Source organism: Maylandia zebra, linkage group LG9, assembly GCF_041146795.1.
Source record: "Maylandia zebra isolate NMK-2024a linkage group LG9, Mzebra_GT3a, whole genome shotgun sequence".
In the NCBI taxonomy this organism is placed as follows: domain Eukaryota; kingdom Metazoa; phylum Chordata; class Actinopteri; order Cichliformes; family Cichlidae; genus Maylandia; species Maylandia zebra.
In genome coordinates, this window is record NC_135175.1 from 20,927,244 (window position 1) to 20,949,970 (window position 22,727).

General features: G+C 41.1%; 4 protein-coding genes across 12 annotated transcripts; 2 read left to right on the forward strand and 2 right to left on the reverse strand.

Annotated features, from left to right (window-relative positions):
- Positions 1-96: 96 nt before the first annotated feature.
- LOC101480071 (receptor-type tyrosine-protein kinase FLT3) lies at positions 97-8,606 on the forward strand. 9 transcript variants are annotated; one of them, XM_076888152.1, is made up of 17 exons: positions 97-279; positions 372-604; positions 754-1,068; positions 1,157-1,233; positions 1,521-1,597; positions 2,187-2,338; positions 2,417-2,541; positions 2,653-2,764; positions 2,972-3,114; positions 3,314-3,492; positions 3,653-3,791; positions 3,873-4,050; positions 4,166-4,266; positions 4,366-4,480; positions 4,561-4,766; positions 4,867-4,951; positions 5,046-8,606. In XM_076888152.1, the coding sequence occupies exons 4-16, from the start codon at positions 1,224-1,226 to the stop codon at positions 4,947-4,949; spliced, it is 1,620 nt and encodes a 539-aa protein (XP_076744267.1). In that variant the 5' UTR covers positions 97-279; positions 372-604; positions 754-1,068; positions 1,157-1,223; the 3' UTR covers positions 4,950-4,951; positions 5,046-8,606. The 9 variants fall into 9 exon arrangements, with proteins under 9 accessions (XP_076744267.1, XP_024654675.2, XP_024654677.2 ...); XM_024798907.2 differs by having other exon boundaries at positions 754-795; positions 983-1,233; XM_024798909.2 differs by having other exon boundaries at positions 754-795; positions 1,114-1,233.
- Positions 8,607-10,662: 2,056 nt separating this feature from the next.
- On the forward strand, positions 10,663-12,581 carry urad (ureidoimidazoline (2-oxo-4-hydroxy-4-carboxy-5-) decarboxylase). The gene is made up of 2 exons (XM_004546681.5): positions 10,663-10,973; positions 11,104-12,581. Exons 1-2 carry the CDS (start codon positions 10,799-10,801, stop codon positions 11,451-11,453), a joined length of 525 nt encoding a protein of 174 aa, XP_004546738.1. The 5' UTR covers positions 10,663-10,798; the 3' UTR covers positions 11,454-12,581.
- On the reverse strand, positions 11,510-16,553 carry pdx1 (pancreatic and duodenal homeobox 1). The gene is made up of 2 exons (XM_004546680.4): positions 14,394-16,553; positions 11,510-12,420 (listed from the first exon to the last, which is right to left on the reverse strand). The coding sequence occupies exons 1-2, from the start codon at positions 14,782-14,784 to the stop codon at positions 12,041-12,043; spliced, it is 771 nt and encodes a 256-aa protein (XP_004546737.1). The 5' UTR covers positions 14,785-16,553; the 3' UTR covers positions 11,510-12,040.
- A 133-nt stretch (positions 16,554-16,686) lies between these two features.
- On the reverse strand, positions 16,687-22,350 carry si:ch211-140b10.6 (uncharacterized LOC101482000). The gene is made up of 3 exons (XM_076888154.1): positions 22,303-22,350; positions 21,677-21,751; positions 16,687-17,230 (listed from the first exon to the last, which is right to left on the reverse strand). The coding sequence occupies exons 2-3, from the start codon at positions 21,691-21,693 to the stop codon at positions 16,882-16,884; spliced, it is 366 nt and encodes a 121-aa protein (XP_076744269.1). The 5' UTR covers positions 21,694-21,751; positions 22,303-22,350; the 3' UTR covers positions 16,687-16,881.
- Positions 22,351-22,727: the final 377 nt, after the last annotated feature.

Consider the following 22,727-nt stretch of genomic DNA (forward strand, 5'->3'; position numbering starts at 1 on the left):
AACAGACACAATTGAAAGGTACAAATGTGTTGTGCATGAAACGAAATCAAACGTGCTGCAGATGTGTGTCACAGGTTGATCTGGCTGTAGGCTGTGGCACTTGGCCAGAGGTGGCGCTGGTTGACTCGACTCCATGTTAGTGCACAAAGTAAACTGCTCGCTTTAGTTGTGAAGCAAAAACGCTGAAACCGGAGAAATAAACCGTGCGAGGGGAACGATAACGACGACTAGGGTCTCCCGATCGTTTACTCTTGCTGTCCTGTGAACAACATCGGCGTGGTATTACTTGTTTGCTGTTTTCGCGATCGCGTTGCGCATGAGGATATCACCAGGTAAACTCGCCACATTTTAAACATTTTGTTGTTCAACAGCATCAAGACTGACGGAGTGTGTTTGAGACAACCTCACAAGTGTCACAGATGACACATTTGGCGGTTTTTTGCTGGTTTGTCGGTAGTAGCTCCTGAAACGCAAGAATGCCACACATCTGTTCGACCAACGCCAGTTGATCTAAACGCCAGTAGATCTGGAACACCGGCTCCGTTACATATGTGTCTATTTTATTTTGGTCCCAAGGGAAAAGCAATCTAACTTTTATGAGAAGGTAAGAAGTGACTTTTATTCAAGTCAAAGTACTTCGCATCAAAATGTGTGAAACATGATGTCGTTTACATGTGAAGCCACTCGTCGATTTCTACAAAAAGATTGAGAAAAACAAATAACAGAGAGCGAAACTGTACCATTTCCATGTAGGAGGGGCAGTGAGGCAGACTTCTCCAGATTAGGCAGCTTTGGGTGAGCAGATACTTTCAACGTTTCAACCTTGTTTGTACTCATCTTTGCTCTTTTCCTGTGTTTCTAGTTAGAGATGCTGTATTCCGTCTGTGAAGCTAGTTTATCTATCGGATGTATGGAGAAAGCGTCCCGTTATGATCCAGCTGTGATTAATTACTTGTGTTTGTTTTTCCTTTGATATTATTAGGATATTATTAACTGTTTTGTCTTGTTCGTGAATATTGCTGGTGCTCTGTGAGTGTGCGAGGACCCCTCTCAAATCCTGCCCGTCTGGTGCGCAATATCCTCGCTTCTTGTCTTGTTTTTCCACCATCATAGAGACTAGCCCTTTTCATTTCCTTGGGATGAAATTCTCATATAGGTAGCGCTGTTGCAGCAACAAAGTTTCCTTTCAGAATACGAGAAAGAACACTTGGAGGCAGAGAAACATGATTGCAGGTGAGTGAGAGTTATTCATTCCTGCACAACAACAATCGAAGGTAATCACAGACTTGCAATCAAGGTTTGTGTAGTTGGCCAGAGCTAAATTTTGAGTTATGAAGCATTTTGTTTATGACACAGTTGTAGTTCATAAATACAGTCTGACTTAGAAAAGCAATCATTTCTTCTTAATGATGCATTTATGTTCCTTTTTTTTTGGTTTTGTTTTTTCCCACTGGTGTATATACATTTGTTTTGATTTTCAGTAATATTTAAACTAAAGATTCAGTTTTCTATGTCTCCAGCTGTTCTGCTGCTGTGTGCTGTCGGAGTGCTCTGCTCTGATGATGTAAAGACTCCAGTCTGTGTACCCAGTCATGAGGTAAGAGCTGTTTTAACTAAACTCTGATCAAATAACTGAAAGTGATACTGACAATGAAGTCTTAAAGCAGGGAATAGTTCTGAGATGACATAAAATGAACTATTATTCTTTAATAAACCCCTCTTGACCAGTCTGAAATATGCATTAATTGCACATATACATATCTGGGTAAACAAGACACCTATAGTCTAGATAAGACAGAAGTGAACACCCATTTTCATGCTGTGCATCGACTCTTTAATGTTTGTGTAGCTCCAGCTTACCTTCGCAAATGGCAGTGTGTGTGTTATGGTGTACAGGGCAGCAAAAAGCACACAGCAACAGAGAGGGAAATAGTGCTAGCTGCTCTTTCTGTAATTTCCTGTAATCACTTTGTGTCATTCTAATACATTTTGAAGAGGTTTTAGTACAAGTTTTGTTCAGGTACAAAATATAAGCTTCGTTTGTTTTGTTTTTTAAAGGAAACATTTAATCAGGAGATCAACTTTTTTTATGTGTTTTCGGGAAAATCTAATTCAGATCTTGCCAGTGGTGATGATTTTACTGCTGCTAAATGAAGGAGGATTAAATGTCGGCTCTTGTTTTTCAGGCAGCATGTTTGACACCAGCTGATTATCAGAATCCATCTGGTCCCATCACCAAAGTGTTAGCAGTGGGTATGAAACTCATCATCTCCCTGGAGGGCCTCTCTGGATCTCTTGTCTGCCACTGGATCAGAGGAGAAGACCGAGTAATGACAGCGTAAGTGACCGTCTGTGTTTCTGTTTGGGTGCTTTATATTTCTATGTATTTAAACTGAGATGTTTCCTTTAACCTCAGCAGAAATGGGAGTCAGTCCATGGTCACATCACAGCTTTCTGAGACAGATTCAGGGGAGTACACTCTGACCTGTAAATCCAACAATGTCACCATGTTCTCCACGACTGTGATTCTTCATGTAATGAGTGAGTAACAGCTTCTCACCTTATTTCTTCTACAATACTCAAACAAACTCTGTTTGATGATCGATGAGTGATAATACAATTAATTTAACTGTTTTCTTTGATGTTGTTTAGAACGTCCAACAAAACCACAGCTGATGCTTGATGGTGTTGACGTGTCTGATACTTCTCCCCTTTTTAAGTGCGTCTCTGAGGGTTTCCCCAAACCCACAATCAAATGGTCTGGGTAAGATGTTGTCCTTTACATTTGTATGCAAACTTCAGAATAGCAGCACTTCTTAATGTCTGATTTTAGACTGAATCATTTAGAGAGATGCTTTATTTTGATTTTAGATAGGTATCAGACAAGCTTTGGTAATAATGTTTTTCATAGACACAGCTTTCTGAAAAATATCAAATATCAAAATGTTTTTTTTTCTCTCTGTTTGACCAGTAACAAGGATGGACAACAGAGTTTAAAGGGAAGCGACAGAAAGACAGAGCGCACAATATCAAGCACTGAATATTATAATAGAGGAATGATGTGCTGTGCAACCAATGCTGAAGGACAAGAGTGCTCCCAACTGTATGACTACGGTAACTGGATTTAAATTAATTCATAACAAATTTAATACATCCATAATGAATTTATCCATAAGTTCTTTCTTCAAATACATATAGTGAAAGTGAAAAAACAATGTTTACCCAGAGATTCACTAACTAATCTCAGAGAAGCAAATCGCAAATGTTGACCATGGTATATGTTTCTTACTTGAGGCACTGATGTGTGTTTCAGACTTACAGAGCAGTGTAATGAACAAAGATGAGGTTTCTACTGTCACCCTGAGCGAAGGTCAGTCTCTGCTGCTTCGCTGCAGAGTAAAGGGATACAGTCTGAGATCACCTGTGTGGGAGAAAGGAGGAAAACAGCTCAATGCCAGGACACTGTCACGTAAACCAGAGAAGGAGGAGGAGGTACAGTAATGTCCTGTAATCAGGGAGAGTTTCCTTAAACTTTCTTGTTATGTTTGTCTGAAAACTGACCGACCTCTTTAATATTCCTCAGTCTGAGACACAAAGTACTTCACTGATAATCATCCTGCAAATGATCATTATTATGGGGTTTTTCTTCCAGATGTGCATTAAAAATGACTCACATTTCGGTGTTCAGATGGCCTACCTGTCCATCAGATCAGTGAGAGAGGAGCACAGCGGCACATACACCTGCACGAGTGCAGATAAAAACTCAAAGTCTGTTCATGTTAATGTCTCAGGTCAGTAGACTTCATTTCATGTCATTATTATTTGAAACTGTTCCCACTGAATAAATCTGGTTTATTCTTGTGTTTCCTCAGATGAAGGTTTCCTCTCTGCACAGCTGGATGAGACCAAGATCATATCAGCTCAGGAGGCATCCAGCACCTGCTTGCAGGCCACTGTTTCCTACCATCCTGTTCTCCAGTACTGTTCCTGGGAGACTCCTGACAAAAACAGGACTAAATGTGTCAGGGAGACATGGGTAACACAGCACAGGTACTTCAATGACGCAAACTGTCATCATGTAGAAGTGTAAAATTATCCATTCATTCACGTTTTTCATGATCAGTGTAATCATGTGATATGAGGACTGTAATGAACTGTTTCTCAGGACTGTGAAGCTTTGTGATCCACTCATATCAGGAGATTATAAGTTACACCTGGAGGCTGGAGGACAAAAGGAAACAAAGATCATATCAGTGTGTGTTGTAGGTGGGTTAATGTAACCTTTGTTACAGTTGTATTATTACTTAAATTTAATTTTATATTTAAAATGTGAGATTGTTTGAGATCATCTGATTTTTGTTCCAGATGAACCAAAGTTCAACTTCTTGTTTAATAAGGATGATCGTACCCTCAACCTTGAGACTGTCAGTCCTGTGCCAGCAAACTATACCTGGATGTTTTGCTCTGAGTCCAATGACAGGTATGATTACCTGCACAGCCGTTCAGCTCAGAGAGCATTTTAGCTCTGATTATTTAAACTCCTTTTACTTTGTTTCACAGCTGCAGTGAAATTGACTCATCCTGGGATGAGGTCCCAAATGCATTTCAAATAGATTCTGATGTTTCCTGCAACAAGACGATCAAGAGCTTAGTGAGCAAAGACGTGTTAAAAGGAGACCAATTCAGGTTTTGTCTGACAAACTCAGTTGGCTCCTGGTGCAAAACCTATTACATGATCATCCCACCTACACCTCAGCCCTCTATTGGTAATAACAAGTCTCATGAATATATTTACTGAAAATATTTGATGAAAAAAAAAAAATTCTAAACGTTGTCATGCTCACATTGTTTTGTTTTGTTTTTTAGGTAATCCACCTGAGGAGAACTCCTTCCTGCTGACAGTATGTTTGGTTCTGGTTCTGCAAAACCCATTACCCAGTATTCTCTAAAGGTACAAAGAACTTTTTATTTGCATTACTTTTTAATAAAATGTCAATTATTAATTAATCAATTCTTATTATTGTCCTTGTATTTCTATATTATAGATGGTGTACCTACTTATAACAACATGATGGTGCTGAAAGTAGGCAGTTTGCTTCTGCTTCTGGCTTGGCTGTAGTCAATAAAGAGCTCATGTACCTCATCAAAAATAAAGTATATATTTGGTCTTTTTATAAACATCTTTTTATGAACAAAATAAAGAGCATAGCTCATCATCACTGTTTGACCAGCTTGTAGACTGAGGGCAGAGGGTCGGCCTGTTCACCTCCACAACTGGATGAATAACCATTATCACTCAGTCTCACTCTCTTTCTTTTTTTCAGCTTGGTTATAAAGATATAACCACCAGAATTTCAGCGACTGCCATGATCCACTGACCTCTGTGGACATTTCTGAACGATGTCTGTGTAGTCAGACATTTCAATATCTGAGAAGGATCTTCTGTAACCATCAGATACAGTTACCACCCATATATCATTTTATCCATACAGCATGTTACTTGATAGTCTTCTCACAATCATTTAGAGTAAAATCGAGTGTCTTTATCTTTAAATCAAATATAGTGAGCATTTTATACTTATTGCTGGAACTGGATAAATCATATTTAACCTAACACTTTTCATTATCTACCACAGTTTAACTATATACTACAGCTTAAGCAAACTGTACAAAATAAAGAAGGTCTAAATGTGAAAGATGCCAAGAAACTCAGAAATTTACAAGGAGAGCATTTAAATTCCAAAAAGACATGTCGTAACATATCAAGAGATTTATACCCTGAACTGTCTTGTGATGACTTGATAGTGCTAATCACTGCACCACCATGCAGCCTTGTGTAGTACTCATGCACCATCATATAAGTATACTTGGGCTGTAGAAACCGCATCTTGTATGTCATTCTTGTGCTCAATAAGCTCCAGTCAGGAAAAGTTACAGGCACACCCTGTCAACCCACAAAATTCCTCTCGTGTATCAGAACTGCACTCATTTCTGTGTATTTACAGCTACTCTTCAAAAGTTGATTCTGTTCATCTGGACGTAGCGTTTTGTGGGAGAAACGTTTCGTCACTCATCCAAGTGACTTCTTCAGTCTCAGCTGACTGCAGGTTTCCCCAAATCTTATAAACAGCACATTTGCATAATGATTGAAACCAGCCCACTGAAGGAACAATGGGCTGGGAGGTCAGTTCCTTAGTCTTAATTATGCAAATTCTCATGACCATTGATCAACAACCACTGATCAAAGCCCACTGATCAATGGCCATGAGTACCATTCACAGAGAGTTGGGGAATGGCTGCAATCCCAGCATTGTAAGATGGCGAAAGATGTACCCTTAGGCCCCCTCCTCAATTCAGAGATGGTCTTTCCCTTTTCACGTAAATGGCTTCCTTGACTCCGCGCTCAAACCAGCGTTCCTCCCTGTCCAGGATGTGTACATCCTCATCCTTAAGAGTGTCCACTGGCCTTGTTATGGTTCAAAATATTGGGGATGGAGACAAGAGAAAAACCACAATAACAACACTGGTCCGGCCGGGTTAAGTCAAACGATGATTTTAATAGTCACACGCGTGGGAGATGGACACTGTATGCAGACAGCCTCAGATCTCAAAATGGTGGAGCATTGCTCAAACTCTTATAGCCTCTGGTGCCTCCACCTTATCATAAAAAGCCTAAACATTCACATGCTTTCTCTCACACAGCGCCTAAGCTACGACCTTGGCTCCCTGTTTATCTGCTCCTGCTGAGATTGGGCAGAAAACTCCAGTATATTCTGTTCTCTTCTAATCAGACAAATAAGGCGATGACTTTCTGCAAACAGTATTTTCTTATAACTCAGCAGTATAATGCATCATAAAACAATATCATTCATCCACAATAAATCAGCAGTCTAATGTAATGCAAATCAGTTTAACTAATGCAATAGTTATCAGCTTCTTCTAATTCAGGAGAATAATGCAAACTAAAACTACATAATAATTCACAATCTTTAGTTAGGGGTATAACATGGCATAAAATAATATTATAATCTAACAGCCTGTAGGTGTAAATAGACTGCAGAGTCCTGGCCTGACGAAGTAGCTCTTCTGTGTTGTGCCATCCGCTTTGCCACAGGTTGTTTGGTTTCCCCGATGTATAAATCCTGGCAATCCTCCTGGTACTTAACAGCGTACACTATGTTACTCTGTTTGTGTCGGGGGACCCGATCCTTGGGGTGGACCAATTTTTGGCGCAGCGTGTTTTGGGGTTTAAAAGCCACAGAAAAAATGCGTCTCAACTGCTCCGATACTCCTGACACATACGGGATCTCTACAGGTTTTCGCTTGGGCAGCGGTTGTCCTTCTCTCCTGGATCAGCTGGAGCTTTCTTTAGGTGCCTTTCCAGCTTTGACAAAAGTCCACCTGGGATAACCACATTTACTCAGGGCCTTTTTGATGTGCTGTTCTTCTGCCTCCCTGGCCGCTGTGTGTGTAGGGATCATGTTCGCTCTGTTTTGTAGCGTCCTGATGACGCCCAGTTTGTGCTCCATGGATGATGAGAGTCAACCTTAAATACTGATCCGTATGCGTAGGTTTACGGTACACATCAGCTTTTAGATGTCCCCCATTAGTCATGGAAATCTCACAGTCTAAGAAGGCTAACCTGCCACTTATTATATCCTCCCTTGTGAATTTGATGTGTCGGTCCACCGAGTTAATGTGACCCCTGAGATTTGATTTTCACCCAGGTTTCATCCACATATCTGAACCAATGGATTGGTGGTGTTCCAGGGTAGGATAGCAAAGCCCTCTTTTTCCACTTCTTCCATGGACGAAACGTTTCTCCCACAAAAAGCTACGTTCAGATAAACAGAATCAAGTTTTGGAGATTTACTTACCTGGATGATTGAGCATGCATCAAGACATTTACAGCTACTCTGACAGCTTTGTGAAGAGATTTCTACACATGCTGGTGGAGTTTGGTTGCAGTTATTAAGTCAAAGAGGGGGTCGAGACAGGTTCTGAGTGCTACTTGAAAAACTCAGTGTAAATGTTTTGAGGCCTCCAAGGCAATGCTTCCCCTGCCTCCTCATTTGATCTGTAGCATTAAGCTGTTCAACCATTACTCATTGTAAGATCAACTCTTCCTGTATAAATGCAGTAACCGCAAATGTCACTGCCCCCAGTGTCCAAATGTGCAACAACACAAAACAAAAACAATAAATGGCTCTTACACCCATGGCTGCTGTATTATGCTTTTTTTGGTTTCATGGTGGCCACGTTGTTATCCTGTACAAGCCAGACCTGCTCTGAGCAAATTGTCAGTGCAGGGAAGCCCCCAACTTCTTCGTTGCCATAACAGTGATGTTGTTTTCTTCTTGCTCCTGGCAATGAGCATTGAAAGTTTAAAGTGAATGAAAAAAAGAGAGAGAGAGAGAAGCTATGTGACCACAGATTTTTATCCTCATGCTCAAAATATTTCCACCCACGGAAAGTCTGCTTATCATGAAACCAGTCTCTCCTTTACTCACAAATGAAATGTACGCCTGACTGTATAATACTTTCTCTGCTATAACATTGTATCTAAAACAAACAAATAAATAAATAAACGTCTGTGCACACCTAAATGAGTCTGCTCTTTTCCTGTGTTTCTAGTTAGAGGTGCTGTATTCCATCTGTAAAGCCTCTCTTAGATGTATGGAGTAAGCATGAGCTCCCATGTGACATGACCTCCTTTGTATAGGTGAGGCAATTTGAGCCACTTTGGTTGTGCAGATAAGCAGCATTTGATCTTAAGCCTGTTTCAATAACAACCCCTGGCTCCAGAATGTGCTGAGTCTCCTCCTCTCTAATGGAAAGTTGCTGTCACTGTTAACAGACCCAGATTTTGCATGTGTTTCTTTGAAACTGGTGTATCAGTGTGAGGACGTGATCTTCAACATTCCCTGCTTGCCTGGTGATACATCCTAATTTTCCTTACCTCGGCTGAATTGTTGTTTAATTTAGGTAATTGTGTGATCTCCTACTAAATGTCAGGTTAGGCCGCACCAGCGTGGGAGTGGAGATCCACTCTAGTCCAGCTATTTGCTGTTGAGTCCCAGAAGTAATTGATTGGTGGGTTTGGGGCCCTTCTCTTTAAAGGGGATAGAAAGGAGGAAATATGCATGCAGAGAGACTGGATGGGAAAGGGTTGTAGAATACTTTTGAACTGAAGCCCACAGTTGGAGGAAAGCTTTTTTTCTTTTTATTTGGCTGGTTTTGTTTTAAAAATGCTTTAGTTTTACCAGAAGGAAGATTCATTTCAGGGCTTATGTGTTGCTTTAAAAAAAGAATTGGACTGAAAACTGCTAGAAGTAACCTGTGCAGCTTTAGGAGGAATAGCCTACCCTGTAATGAGGAGGTGGCCAACCTCATTAAAGAGACTGAGAGTTGCATTCCCAGGATCTTGTGTGAAAACTCCCTCCCCATTAACTCAAGGCCCATTAAGGTAGATGAAAACTCTTTCTCAGGAAGATGCTGAACTAATTTTTGATTGGCTGACAGGCTGATAATGCTAAACGTTATGTCCTCGGGCTGCTGGCCAGAATTACACCCCCAGCCCACTAGCCTGCCTTGAAAGAAAAATAAGTCTTGTGTATCTTATTTCCAGTGAGAGTGTGGTGCTCACTAATAAAACTTTTTTTTCTTTTTTTGGACTGAGGCAGTTTTTGCCCATGTGATTTTGTGCAGTAGTAAATCTGTGTAGGAATTAGGTGTCCTGCCAACCATGTTTATACAGCATCATAGTGATCAGCCTTCCTAATTCCCTGCGGGTTAAATTGGCATGTAGGTGGAGTAGTGGAGTTGCAGTAAGAACATTTCCCCCTGCATACCAGGAGAATGAACATTTGGAGGCAGAGAAACATGATTGCAGGTATGTGAGTATTTCAGGATCCTGCAGAATTAATGGCAATCACAAATTTTAAATGAAGATTTTCGTACAATGTGATGCAGTATATGATGCCACTAGGAGAAAAGCTGTGTTCTACTTAAAAGTAGATTTTACTAAATGACAGTAATGAAGTACATTTTTTTAATGTTTCCTTTTTTAAAGTGGCGGAACTAGAAATCTTTAAATGGGGGCAAATGAGGGGCAAGAGGTCCAGGCAGGGTGGCACATACCTGTTAGGTAAAGCATGTAAAAATATGTAAATAGAGTCAACAAAATATCCACAAAACTATTTATTGTATCATTATCGTCATTATCGGGTCTAAGAAAACAAAGATTGTAGGTAGGTTTACACAATTAGTTTTAGCCATTCAGACTTAAAGAGCCTCGTTCAGGAAATGTGATCCCCGGAATTTGTCTGAAAACGCCATCATTTTCAGTGCAGGTCTTTTAGCTTACGTAAAATTTTCCTGCAGCTCTATCGCTACAGGCTATTCTCATGTAGGATCTGTCTGCTTCTTCCACCACTGAAGCCTTATCATGATCTCAATACCGGCGTCGCGCTGTTTTAATGGATAGCCGTCTGATTTATATTCTTTGCTGACCTTTGTTCAGCGCTAGGGGACGCCAGAGCTCAGAATTGTAATGCTGAATAAGGACCCTGCAGCTAAAATTTAAATCACTGTTTTCCTCCTATTTTACACTCAGCCAACTGTTCTTTCCAGTGTCAGATGATAGTTTCCATAAGAAAATATTAACCACTGCCAGACTATCCGGGGAGGGTGGGGGGTGTTCTGTGTGTCCAGCGGTGCGTTAACCCTTGTTGCAAAGTGTTGCGTAAAGGTCAACAAACACTGCCTGTGGCACCACTGAAGACTGTTCCCATAAGTCATGGACATTTCAGCTGTAAATGCTCTTTCTTACGAGGATTTTGTGAACACTTTCGGTAACGTGGTGGAGAAATGTCCTGTTATAACAGCCGCTGTGTGGTCGAGGCGTCCGTTTGTGAGTTTAAATGCTCTGGAGGCTGCCATCAGTGACTTCATCGACGAGCTCCCAGAATCAGGTGATCCACGGAATTAGTTTATTAACATTTCTACCCTGTGCTCGGGTTAATTTTTACGCGTTTGTTTAATAAGTAGGCTTGTATCAGTTTAATGCTCTAAACTGGCAGAAATGATCGGTTGTATGTGCAGGTAAAGAGGGGATCCTAAGGTGTCACCCCGATCTGGCCGGCAGGGACCTGCAGAGAGGCACCTTGACCCGGGAGTCGCGCCAGGAGCAGGCGGGAGCCGGAATGGACGCGCTGACCTCGGGGGAAGCCGAGCGCATGGCCCGTCTCAACGAGGAGTATAAAAAGCGCTTCGAATTTCCATTTGTCATCTGCGCCCGGATGAACGACAAAGCGAACATCTTGCTGCAGCTGTCCGAGCGCTGCCAGAACGAGCGCGCAGTGGAGAGAGCGCGCGGCATCGAGGAGGTGAAGAAGATCTGCCGCTTGCGCCTCCAAAGTCTGCTGCTTACTGATGGCGCGAACAAATTATGAAGTGCCGGAGGTTGAGTTTTGCGCCAGTTTGCCTCTAAACCTCATCACTCCCAGGCTCAAAGGCTGTGGTATATTTTAATTCTGAATGTATCCATAAAATCTCAATCAATAAAACATGTGGATCATTGATTCTAATTAACAATCTCCATAATACAGCTTAGTGTATATACAAGTGTACACTGATGTATGGAAAACAACAGCACTGATAATCATGTCTGTGGTCCGCTGTCGGGAAAGGAGTTCGTGAATTTGTTGTCTCCGCGTGCCATCTGGTGTTGAACCTATCTCAGAGGATGTTTGGCGATGAAGAAACGTCAGTAAATAAGTCCTGAATCAACAGACTGTGGACTCCAGTCAGGGGGCTTATGGTGGTCCAAGAGAAATTTCTGAAGGGTCCCTGTAAACGAGCACTTTACAGAAATATCCCCCCACCCCTAAATACCATCAATCTTTTCAGAAAAAAAATATATGTACATGTTTCCTAAAACTTGGATTTGAGTTTCAGTCAAAGTTAAAATGATCCCTTAAATATGAGTTCAGGTCTGAGTCTTAAAAATCTTAAAGTCTTAAAAATATATCCGCTGGATCTATGCGCTCTCTCTGGAGCCGGAGGCAGACAGACCGTGCAGAGGGGACACGGGGGGTGTGGTGGGGTGTGGTCCGTTTGAGGAGGAAACCCCTCCAGCGGCCTCCCCCTGGTCTCCAGAGGTGATGGAGGAGTCCTGGTCGGGGTCGGCCCCCCTCGCCCTCCTCCGGTCCTCCTCCTTCTTCCACTTCATGCGCCTGTTCTGGAACCAGATCTTGATGTGGCGCTCGGTGAGGCTGAGGGTCAGCGCCAGCTCCACGCGCCTCGGCCTCGAGATGTAGCGGTTGAAAAGGAACTCCTTCTCGAGCTCCAGCAGCTGGGCGCGCGTGTACGCAGTCCTCGTGCGTTTGTTTTCTTCATTCTCAGTCATCACGTATGACCCTAAAACCACACGGAGAATTAGCGCCCTTTAAAAACAAGAATATGTAATAAAAATGAATTTTTATTAAAATCTGAAGCACTTCAAGTGTAAATTTACATTTTTAATTGTAAACTATGAAAAGTGTTTTTTATTCATGTAAAAAATAAATCTTGAAAATGAATGTAAAGAAGAATCTCCAGCCACTCTTTATTTAACCAGTACTAACCAAATACTTGGCCAAAAAACAGGTGATTATTACGGGGGGTTATTCAAACAGGTGTAATTTAGATTTTAGGGATGAAGATTATTATAGATTACTTGTTTTAGAGATTAAATTAACATTTCCTTCAAGGACAAAACATATTTCCCAGTGCACGTGATCACCCAGAGCTGAAATTAAAGCAGATTAATTACTGTGCATATCATAAACCACAACCAGGAAGTATTTGCTACAGTCACTGAAAACTGTATATAAGTTTTAATTTTTTTTAAAGTATTTTCATATTGTTGAAGATAAAGACCGAAACAATATAAGTTTTTAGACGCCTTAGAAGAATCCATTGACCGCTTCTTTAAAATAAATGAATTAATTAATTACGACTGTTAAAAAATGATCTCTTCCATTTTCAATTATATTTTTTTACATTTAAAACAGTCAAGTAAAAAACAAAGATTTAAAATATTATAGAAAAGTAATTCTTGTCTTTATTTGCACGTTATCAGTCACGCATCAGTTAGTTTGAAGAGCTTCTACAGCGTTTTATTTTACCCGAGGACCCTAAATTCCCTCATATAATTTGTTCATTTTGAACATCAATACAAGAAAGACTATTCATTCATTTATGACGTTGAATGTGCAGCTAAATTTGTATTTAATACGTTCCAAATAATAATAATAATAATAATAATAATAATAATAAATACTGCATTTAATATACATTTATTTTCAAAGTGAAACTGAAATACGCCATCATGCAGACTATTTTTTAAATAGATTTACATAGTCAAGTTGTTAGAAATTAATATGAATCATGTGAAGCCACTGATTATAATTATTGCCTATTTGTAAGGCACTAATTTAGAGTTTCGATTCTGGGCATCATTCCCGTTACCGTCGTTCATGCTGATTTTAAAAACTTTTGTTTTTTTTTTAAGTTCATAGTAACTGTTTCAAAATGTCATATATAATAAGTTTACACTGTCCATTAAGTATCTCAGAATAATAAAACAACGTGGGCCTGCTATATCAGAGTGTAAGTTATTCAGTTTCGACTTTATGAGAGTGGCTCGTTCATACATGACGCTTCTATTGAGAGTTCTTTAGGAGAGAGAATCAGAAGAAATGTTTTCTGGGAATTTCATTCTGATGTAAGAAAAGTACGAGAACTTTATTTGCTTTTTTTATTTTAACCAAAATGGGGTTTTTTCCTAACGACGACACTGCTTTTACGCAAACTCGCTGCACGTAAAGCCTCTCCAAGTTTGTTGAAATTCAGTCCACTGAAAACTCTTCCCTAAAAAATACTTTCCTTAAAAAGTTCATTACATGTTAGAGTTTCTTTTTTGTTCCACGTTATCAAGACCACATTAGAATTACAAACGACTTGGCAATATAAAAGACTATTATTAGGCTGCTCGTGGCTAAAGATAGCGTGATTTGTGAAAATGTTTTTGTACAAACAAAACTCACATTTTTGTGACGATAATACCTCATATGAAGCAACCGCTCACCTCCCGGGCCTTTTACAAAAATGACTGACAGGTAAACTGAAACACCCAGGATCGTATTGTTGGGGCCATGATGTCATTAAAGGCCTCAGAAGGAGTTAGTTGAAAGTTATTTGTTATGTAGCTAAATTGTGCAAACATGACTGTCTCATATTTTAATTTGAAGCCCTCTTTGAACTCAAATTAAGAACTTTAACCCCCCTCAGTCAGATTCTGTAGTACGCTCATAATCACACTGTATACGCTGATTTGTTTGAGTGTTTACCTGCCCACTGTCCTTTCCAGGTGTGTGAGTGGGATTTAGTGGTTTTCATCCAGGGGAATGGCAGGTGATATCTGCTCTGTTCCACGGGGTCACTGTAGCCTGGAGGCGGCTGGAGCGTCTGCTGTTGCTGCTGGTGCTGGTGGTGGTGGAGGAGCTGGGGTACGCCAGGTTCCTCCCGCATACTCGGCAAACTGTAAGTGGTAGCAATGTCAGGAAGGCCGGCCTGCTCCAAGGCTCCCATGGACGGCGGTGTGTAGACGGAGTGGACCTGCCTGCTCATGTAGAGGCAGGGTGGCGGGCTGCTGTGGCTGTAGTCATCACCCTGTGATCTCTGGTACGTGCAGGAGTCTTTAAAAACCTGAGAGGGATAAAAGTGATCTTCCCGATTCATGGCTGGCGAGGACCCGTGTCTGCAGGGGGGCCGTTTGCGTACACACACGCACCGTAACCTGCGCCCTACCTCGGCGTAAACCTTCAGCCCTACCTGCCTCAGGCGCAACTGCGAGGCCCTTACTGCTCCACACAGGTGTGTCACTCTGCCACCATGTGATCCTGTAGCGCCCAAGCCATTGGTTTCACTATTTGCTCAAAAACGGCAGGCCGATAGCTCCCAGTTTCCAGGATATTCTGCAGCTCTGTGAGCTTTTTTTTTCCAGCCAACTGAACAAGAGCGCGTAAATCAATGGTACTCTGTAAATACCGCAAGGTTTACCTGGCATCCACCTGTGTCTGACCCCAACAGCAGCAGCAGCAGCAACAACAACAAAAACAGGTGACCGTGCAACTGCTCCTTCCACATGTGGGGCAAAAGAGGGAGTTATTAATCAAGAGCGTCTGGAAGGAGCACGAATCTCACGCAAGGCAAGCTGGATTGTCCTCAAACAGCACAGCCATCGACATTTTATATGGATATATCTCTCGTGTGCACACTGAGGTTGATAAATCGATACGTATGGGCGCAAACATTGGTTGACCCGCCAGATAAGAGACGTGGATGGAGAAACAGTTGTCTTGGAAACTCTGGCGAAAAGCTCAAACACCACACACAGCCCACTTTTTTCATTTATCTGCTTTTCCCCCCTCTAACGTTTAAAACGCGCCCATTATACTTTTGTAAATGCATCATTTAACACCATTTCGCACGCATGGACCCACGATCTCCGCACGCAGGTATCTTGGCGACAACAAACAAGAGCTCATGCGGCCACTTCGCTCGCTGCACTCTCGCCGGTGTTTGCTGGTCATTAGCCTTCAGCGGCGGCGTGTGCTCGCGCCATTAAATCAATTAGGCTGGAGTGACTGGACTGAACTCAATTAACAGCCGTGCGCGTGGAGCGTGTCTCCACAGCCTTCGAGCTCTCCGGTGTCGGCTTTACGCAACGCGGAGACGAACGCGATTTACTTATTTTTCAGGAAAAATTACAGGAAGATCGGGCTTTTACCTCGCTGGTGTGTATCAATAGACCGTATTTGCCCGGAGTTCTTCAGAAGCAATTATGCCACTTTCGACTGTATCTTAATGGGGCACTCAGCGATGCAATAAAGTTCAAGTAAACCAATTCTACACAAAACACCGCCTGCACTATGGCTTAATGGTGTTTATATTTGATTATTGTTTCAAAGAGGAAGGAAACAGTTAACCAGAGCCATTCTCCTCTACAGTGGAGACAACGTGATTTATGAAGCATGATGCGCCTCAGATGCACTTTAGCCAACTTTCAAGCTGCAGATTTTTTTTCCCCTTATGTAATGGCCTAAGCGAGGAGTGACACACGGCTGTAATTGAGCCGTGTGTAATCAGGGCCAAAGAGCTTGACATTTGTCACGTTTATATAAGGCTGTGAAACAGTAAAAAATAAAAAGGAGGCTAAATGGAGAGGACACTGAAGGCTTCGGCAAACGTCCACCCATCCTCAAACCTTACAAAAGGTGAAAATACTGTATGTGTTAAAGGGTTAAAATACTTCACTGCCACACATAATCCTCTGGAGACCACTGAACCACAAGCACAGGCGCATGTAGGAGTGTCGGGAAAACAAAGTTTTTTTTCCTCTCTCCTTTGACAAACAAAACCCTTTGTGATAGCTGGTGTATACATGTCAAAAAGTTGGACAGGCGATAACATGTGCTTACCCAGTGGCGACTGCAGCGTGGCCTATGTAAACATCATGGCTAGTGAATAATAACAGAAAAATGGTAATGACATTATGATTGAAACAAAGCCTGCTCTTATGGGCGAAGCATAACTGCATCAAACTATGATGAAGAGAATGAAGAACATAAACGTGTGGGATGTGTTATTCAGACAAAAGTTTACTGGGGGGAGGGGGGGCAGCAACTGAACCCATCATGAGAGACAATTGTCCACCTTTACAATCCGGTGTAACAAGAACTTAAAGTTTCGTGTAGCTCATTCTGAGCAAAGTCAGCAGATCCTCTCAGGTTTAAGTCCACACACACACACACACACACACACAGTTGGGCTATTTTAACTCGTGGAGTTTGTGTGTGTGTGCGCGTCTTTGTCTCGGCTCGGTCTATCAGTGCGTCTCCGTTCTCTGTCGCCTCCGTGGCGTCTGTCTTTGTCTCTATCCAGCTTCTTATCTCTGTCTCTGCGGCCGTCCCTGTGATGATGTTTATGATCAATGTGGCCTCCATTACTCTTGTGATCTCTGGGAGGCGTCCTGCTGCGGCCTCTGTCTGGGGAATCGCTCCTCAGGCGCCCCCTTGCGGTGGAGTGTCCGGCTCCGGGCTCGCCAGTGCGGCGCTGCAGGCCGGTGGAGCGCAGCGTGTTGAGGAGGAAGCGTTTGTTGGTGCTTCGCAGAGGACATTTCAACCTGAAAGAGAAGTGAAGGACACGAGGTTAGTTAGACATGTTACACTTACCCCTGCGACCATTAGAGAGACAGATGGATGGTCGTCACTGAGGTCAGAGCTAATAACCGCCACACAGGACTCACAGGACAGATTCATCTTTAAAAGTCCTCGCAGACAGAGCTGCAGCCACCGCTGAGGATACTGAGTGTTTCTGCTCTTTCCGCCTTTGAATCCTCATGAAACTGATTAAAAGCTGGCAGTATTTTATGGACTGACTCCAGCATTAAGCCTCCCTCAAAATCAATAAACAGTTCTGTGATTTTCCACACAGATTTTATCCTCAGAAATAGACATTAGACATCTCTTTGTGGTATTTCAAATATATATATTTTTAAAACTTAAAAACTCACACTCAGTGGCTTAAACTGGGTGATTTGGATTCATGACATCAGTGTCAGATTGTCATACAGGTTTAATTGAGATCAAAATGTTTTACAGCAAAAACTTGATGGAAAAAAATGACAATTTTAGTTTCAAGTTTGACTACTTTAAATGTAAATATCAGTGAGATAAAAAGTAGCAATAACTACACAATGCAGACAAGATCAAACATTCCAGGATTTGCCAGGACATCATGGTGTTTTTACATATTACCAAACTGGTTATATATGACCCTAGATTAGTTAGAGAACCTTATTAATGGCCTTAAAGCATGAACTCAGTGCAGAGAAAAGCCAAAAGCAAAGCAAACGTTTTTAAAACTGTATTTTTGCTAACAAGAAATTAATTGTCTCGCATGCTTGTTACACAATACCAAACATTTAACTACAGGCAAATTAATGGAAATAAACCCCCAATATAAAGCATTTTAGTAAGAGATCTAGTGACTGTGAAAGCCATGACATAAAATGTACATTTACATTCATATTTAAACCATTTAGTTCCCTGAGGATGGCTCCTGGAAGAGACGACTACCACCGGGATAGAACTTTTTCATCACAGGAGAAAGGCCATCGTTTAAAATCTTCATATTGACTTTCAATGAGGGGACAAACCATGCTAGGAGACTGCTCTCTGCCACTCAGGCGCTTATCCACCAGTCGAGAATACGACCACTTGCTCTCAAATGTGCACTGTTCATTGTAATGAGGGATGAATGCAGTGCAGCTCTACTGTAATTGTTTTACAGTAGGGCGGTTCTTGGTGACAGTCTGATTACATCCTGCACTGACATCCTCATTCATCTGAGAAGGAGTTGCTCTTTACTTTTACTGGGTGCACTAATGCACGACCATCACTTTTATCAAATGTGTGCAGTCGACCACAGCTTCCAACCCCGTTTTACTGATGCCTTTCCCATTGATCTAAATAGCAGAGAGCAGCATGGGACCATAAATCTAAACACATTCAATGAAAAATCAATCAGTGCCTTCCATCTGTCCTCCTATCAGTATCAGATATTCTTTTTTTAGTACAATAACTTTATTGTATGTAATGAATCCATGCTTCCTCCTTCAAAATGAGTTACAGGCCCTCCGAGTACGCCTTTTTATAGTCTACAGTATTTCTCCAGAATTTTTGAATACTCACAACTTAGGAGGTGAAAAACAAATTGGAGCTTTGTTAAAAGCAGCAACCAAACCGATGTAACGCCTACTGCAAGTGTCAGGATCTGAAGTTTTAAAAAGGATATATTAGAGTTTCAAAAGCAAAACTGCACTAATTTAATATCTGTGCCATAGGATAACACAAGCAGGCCTTTATACCCTGTTTTCTTTTCTTTATCTGTTTTTTGGTCCAAAAAAAAAAAAAAAAAAAAAGCACTTGGGTCAATTTTAAATGTCAGATTGGAGGCAGGTCAAAACAAGATATATCATTTACCTACATTTTTACACTGGGGCCACCTTCTCCTTTGAAATCAAAATCATTTTCTAACACAGTCATGATTTAATACTACTTTCACTCTCACAGATTTTAAATTTGTGCAGTTTTGCTATTGAAGCTCGGATATATCCCATAATATTGATGCTCAAAGTTTGCTCAGGGGCTATAGAAAAACACATTACACTGCCTCTACTCAGAACATCCTGTCTAAGATCATTAAGGACAGCGTAATGGGTATGTGTGTCTATTTTAACTTTCACTTCAAATTAAAATAAGTTTGTATTTGATGCATCTTATTTGTATGCACTGCTCAGGGAGATGCTCCAAATGTCATTGTGCACCTGTACAGAGACAAATACATCCATTCTCTCCTATTGTAGGATGTGACATTTTGAGCAGGTGTAAAGTTTATATGGTTGCACTTTTTAAACGGAGTATAAATGAAATTAAAGGTTCATTTTACGTAGATATATTTTGTAGAAGAAGTTATGAGGGCTTAAGACGGTAGAAGAAATAAGCCAAATTAAAAAGTGCCAAAATCTGACCCACTCATGTCCTCTTTGAGGGACTGCAACACTCAAAATTTTCATTCTGAAGGTAACATTTTGGCTTTATTAACCACACTAAATTAAAAAAAAATAAAATAAAATATATATATATATATATATATATATATATATGTGTGTGTGTGTGTGTGTGTGTGTGTATTTTGTTGTTTTAGTATGGAATGGCTCTGCTCTCACTTTACTCACTCCTCCTGCTGAAACACCAGGAGTTGTGTGACTGTCACATAGATACTTTTTCCCATTATCCCATTACTTAGATCATAATCTGAATCAGCAGGACCTGCCTAGGATTTTCCTACATGTTATGGATGCCAATTACTTAACATGTAGTGTTAAGTAATTGTGGTGCACCTTCGACCTTCAGTCATTTTTATTTGTCCTCCCTGTTCACACTGGATTAAAATTTGAGGTGGGTGGATCAATCCAAAGATAGTATCGATAGTATTGATACCAACACTGGTTTAGACACATACTAGCACAATAGGAACGATGCTTTGCTTCTATCCTCTAAGTTCAGTATGTAGCCCAGGGAATTGCTTTAAATCATTTTTTAGTGAAAAATATATTTCAGGCATGCACTATAAAAAAATTACAGGAATCTTTTTTAGTGTTAACCTCCACATCAATTTTATTTATAGCTTATAACACATTTAAGCTAGAGAATCTAACCTAGCGTGCTGCAGAGACAGGCACATTTACACTGCAAGTCTCCAAAAAACCCAATGCCACAAAAAGCTAAAAGATGCATTTTTATGTGTTAACTAATTGTAGTGAAAAGTAACAATCACAGCGATTTAATGCTCATTAAATCTGTTGCAAATGAATGACGATTCATTCATTTTCCTTTACAAGTTAAAATTAACGGTATTGGTAGGGCTGCACAATTAATCGTTAGAAAATCGCGATCTCGATTCATACTTATGTGCGATCTCATTTCCAAATGACAACGATTTAAAAAAAAAAAAAAGAAAAAAAGAAAAAAAAGATGATGACGATTGTACCGCATTTTGATCCGGGACGTAATCTGCATGAAAACAAGCGCTCACTCTTCCTGCTCAACAAAAGACAAGGGCGAACATGATGTTCTTATGTTTCAGGTACATGGGCCAGACGTGGCCGTCAAAAAGGCTAGGTGGGTCTGGTACCAGGTAGTTTCTTGAGCAGAAGCTGTGCCGTGTGATGCTAAAATTAGCAGGGAAAAAACAACGGAGAGCACGTCAGGGATGACGAGAAAGTGACAGGAGAAAATCCGTCCCGGTCAACCACCCAAACATCAATAACGGGAACCTTATACAGCGCTTCCCTATACACGTCGAACTCCCGCAGGCACAAAGAAATTACGGAGGCTCTTACATATCACCTGACCAAAGATATGGCTCCCATCAACACTGTGCAAAACGAGGGATTTAGGAAAGTGATCAACGCCGTAGACAAACGCTACACAGTGCCGTCCCGCAACTATTTTTCTATTGTTGCACTACCTGCTCTATACACGCAGCGTCGAGCAACGGTGGAGACGGAATTTCAAGCAGTACAACATTTTGCGGCAACAACAAAACGTGAGACATTAGTTGGTTTTATGTTTATTTATTGTTTTTATGTTCAGTCTCAACTGTTACGAAGTTGATGTGCAGTTAATAAGTGCAATAAATATTTATACTGGAAATATTTATACTGGAATTTATACTGTATACTGGAATTATTATACTGGAATTATACTGGAATTTATACTGTATACAATAAATATTTATACTGGAAAAGAAAATCGTGAGAGAATCGCGATCTCAATTCTAAGCCAAAAAATCGTGCAGCCCTAGGTATTGGTATCGGCAATACTCGCCGTCTATGTACCTGGTATCAGATCGATACCAAAAATCTGCAGTATCGCACACTACTGCAGCCATTTTCATTAGTTCAAGTGCAATGCACACATTATGTGAGGCTCAACTACCAAGCTTTCTTACTAAAGCAGATAAGTAAGAGTCAGACAGATGGCATGTCAGACACTGTGCTCACCATCCTGCAGGGCCCATGGTCTCTGCTCTCACGCGGGCTCTGTCAGTCTCCCTGAGGAGCTCCTCCACTGCACGCCTAGATGGATAAATAAAGAGGAAAAAACGTCAAACACTGTTCACGTGAAGGGGAGGGAAAATGAGAAGCCGAGGACAAAGATGGCGCAAATCCTCAAGGGGGAGCCAAGGGGAGAATAATCTAATTAAGTGAGAGAAAACGGAGTGATGCGGAAGAGAAAGTGAATCATCAGGAGCAAAAGGGGAACAGCGTCCTGGTTTGACACGAGCTGCTGAATCGGCACAATCCCAGCAGAGGAGACCCGCTGATCTACTTTTATACAGGACAGGGAGCTCATGGTGTGTGCCACCACGAAGGCATGCTTTCCATACAATCACAAGCTCGTCTAACAACACAATAAATGAGCATCTTTTTTTTTTTTTACCGACGGAGCGTTGTTACAGATTTAGAGGAAACCTGCGTTCACCAGTGCGCAAATACCAAGTGAGGACAAATATTAACACGCTACATACTTTTCCAGCTCATTATCTTCTGCCATCGCGATCACACGCAAACTTAATTGCGGTAAAATCGATGGATGATCGTTAATTAACCCAACATCGCTTGTTTACCTCCTCGCGAGGTCCTCCGACCGAGGACCCCGATGATTTTTGGTGCCCTGAATAATGCCCGATCATTTTTAGCTTCACCTTCCACCCGTTTCTCTTTTTATGTTTTCTACCATCTCCCAAATAACTTTCTTGGTCAGTAACCGACTAAATCGTTATAATAAAAAAAAAAGAAATCATGATATTTCAGTATGGGCTCATTTTATCACACAGTTAACAAAATGTACCCGTTTAGGAAAACGAAAGCGATGCCGTAGTGGTTATTTTTAATTCCCCATTTTACGGTAAACTGGTATAAAGCTGCTGTGTGCATCAAAAATATTAGCTTAACTTAAGAAGTTGGCAGTGTTTTTGTCGTCATTATTTCTGACCATCAACCGACCTAAATTCTGGTGAGGTTTCTTTATTTCATTGCACTGCTTGGTGAA

What these genes read in the sequence shown, in the direction of transcription:
- LOC101480071 (XM_076888151.1), top strand. An exon ending in CTCCCAACTGTATGACTACG is followed by an intron (nt 3,115 to 3,313) that starts GTAACTGGATTT and finishes TGTGTGTTTCAG; the next exon opens with ACTTACAGAGCAGTGTAATG. An exon ending in TACACCTCAGCCCTCTATTG is followed by an intron (nt 4,767 to 4,866) that starts GTAATAACAAGT and finishes TTTGTTTTTTAG; the next exon opens with GTAATCCACCTGAGGAGAAC.
- urad (XM_004546681.5), top strand. Translation starts at nt 10,799, where the DNA reads ATGGACATTTCAGCTGTAAATGCTCTTTCTTACGAGGATTTTGTGAAC. An exon ending in CGACGAGCTCCCAGAATCAG is followed by an intron (nt 10,974 to 11,103) that starts GTGATCCACGGA and finishes TTGTATGTGCAG; the next exon opens with GTAAAGAGGGGATCCTAAGG.
- pdx1 (XM_004546680.4), bottom strand. Translation starts at nt 14,784, where the DNA reads ATGAATCGGGAAGATCACTTTTATCCCTCTCAGGTTTTTAAAGACTCC. An exon ending in CTGGAAAGGACAGTGGGCAG is followed by an intron (nt 12,421 to 14,393) that starts GTAAACACTCAA and finishes GTGTGGTTTTAG; the next exon opens with GGTCATACGTGATGACTGAG.